Source organism: Charadrius vociferus, unplaced genomic scaffold (genome assembly GCF_000708025.1).
Source record: "Charadrius vociferus isolate BGI_N301 unplaced genomic scaffold, ASM70802v2 scaffold126, whole genome shotgun sequence".
NCBI classification, from domain to species: domain Eukaryota; kingdom Metazoa; phylum Chordata; class Aves; order Charadriiformes; family Charadriidae; genus Charadrius; species Charadrius vociferus.
The window spans coordinates 2,674,565-2,676,675 of NW_009648894.1; the positions used below are offsets into that span (position 1 = coordinate 2,674,565).

Here is a 2,111-nt window from a genome sequence, read left to right on the forward strand (position 1 = left end):
TTTCTGTGTTGTATTTACTGCTTTGCTATTTCCTCCAGCCAGCGTGAGGGGCTGGACCATAAATTGTACTGCTAGCCGGGTAAATATTTTAGTTGCTTTGCAAGTTTGTAAGGGGCATGTTCAGACCACAACTTAAGTATGACATTAGTGGGTAACTGTAACCTTATTTAAGACCTCTGGGTGAAACAAAAAGGCTTCCTAATTGCAAAGAGTGGCTGTACAAGTAAAAAGACACCCTTTTACCAAAAATAGAATTCCACATTTATTTACTGGTTTCAGATGAGGCAGCTTTTCCCAGCGCTGGGGTCGCAGGCGGACCCCAGCCTTTCCAAACCAGAGAAAAAGGAGTAAGTGCAACTGCTCTTCGAAAAAGACACCCCTGCACCCGAAAACAAAGCTCCCGAAAAGTAGGCTGCTGCCACATTGAATTATAGAGAACCCTTACTGTGCAACCATGTAACTTAACAAACTTTAACTGAATTAACAGTTAGACTTCCATTTTCGAAATCTAGTGCATAAATTTAATGGCTCATTCTAATATTTATTATTCAACCTTTTGACATTTATTTGCAGCAGTTGAATTGAGGTACTGGTGCATTATTAGCATTTAAACAGTAAAGTGTTCCAGCTCTACCATAATAACTGAGTTTAACTTGAGTCTTTAGCCTGAAGTACTCTGTGGAATGTAACAAAAAAAAAAAACCCCAAATGCAACAGAACCAAAAAAATAAAAAAACCCAAAACCAAAACAAAATATCACTGTCGTAATGGTAAAGAAAATAGTAATCCGGTTTCTGTCTTCACAATGTGATAAAACAGGATTCCAAAAGTGTGTATAGCATTAATGGGCTTGTACAAACCATCCTGCAGAGTTTAAAAAACGTAAGAAAGTTAAAGGTGGTTCAAGAAAATATTTTCCAAACTATTTTATTAATTAAATTTCCTGAATTTGTGGCTAGGTGGAAGAGGTATTGCAGAACCGCCCAGCTGCCATTTCCATACAGGATGGGCCTTGTGAGGTGGTTGGGAATCCTTAGTGGTGTTTAAGGAATAAGCTGGCAACAAATCCCCATCATTGCCAATAATTAGTGATGGTGGACAGGGAAAATTTGCCATGAAATTAAATGGCCTTTTCACTGCTGATGCTACATTGCTGGCTACCCTTTTGCGTCTATTGTTAACTGTAAAATCATCCAGTGTTCCTTCATGTGTCTCGATTTTACCTGTAGGACGTGGGCTTCGAGCTGATTTCAAATTTGGTTTGACTGGAGGAGTCTGCAGTACAGGTCGCTTTCCCAAAACCAGTGTCCTGTAATTTTTTCTCACCCTTGCTCCAAATTTATACTCCCCATCCTCAGGTTTTGGAGTACCTAAAGTGCATGAGAGGACCTGACTCTGAGTCAGCGGGTTTAAGGAAGTGGTTTCTTTCTCAGTGCATGCAGAATCTTCCTTGGCTGTTAATAAAGCGTCCTGGTTATTACTCTCAGTCACACCGTAAAACTCATCCTTAGTATCATTGCACTCACACTTTAGCTTATGTGTTGTAAGGTCAGGCTCATACTCGTCGTTCGCACTGCTGTCCTCTATTTTGATTTTAATGCTGTGCAGGAATGGCAATGCCTTATTGCCTGTATCAGTGCACTGGAGCTCAGCTGCTGGTGCTGCCCCTGGAGAAGCAGCATCCTCCTCAGGATCAGTTTGTAAAGAGGGCAAATCCGTGGCAAATTCAATACAATGAGGGATTTTGGAATCTTTCTCTGAATTTGCTGCCGCTGATGAAAAATCATTATTTAAGAACCTAGCAGCTATTGTATTGTTATCTGCACGGTGTGTAGTAGTTGCTTGAAGGCATTTCCTTGCCTCTCTGAGTATTCTTTGTTGTGGAAATGCATTGTTTGTCTTTGGGCTAGGTGAAGAGGCCCCCTTTGCAACACAGTTAATTGTTAGGTCAGTACTCTTGGCATTATTGGAAAATTCAGAGTGTGGGAATGTGATCTCGGATACCCTATCATCTCTTATCTCCGCGAAGCAGCTCCCCAGGCCGCCGGAGCAGCGCAGCGCCGGGGCGGCGGGAGCCCCCCCGGGGCGGCCCCACTCCTCCGGCAGCTCCG

The 2,111-nt window shown here is 42.6% G+C and overlaps 1 protein-coding gene across 1 annotated transcript in view; it reads right to left on the minus strand.

Moving 5' to 3' along the window:
• Nucleotides 1–930: 930 nt before the first annotated feature.
• The window catches only part of SKIDA1 (SKI/DACH domain containing 1), a 2,438-nt gene continuing 1,257 nt past the window's right edge, over nt 931–2,111 (minus strand). The window contains exon 2 of the mRNA XM_009887150.1: nt 931–2,106. Within this exon, the coding sequence (XP_009885452.1) occupies nt 931–2,106 (1,176 nt within the window). The remainder of the gene's footprint in view (nt 2,107–2,111) is intronic.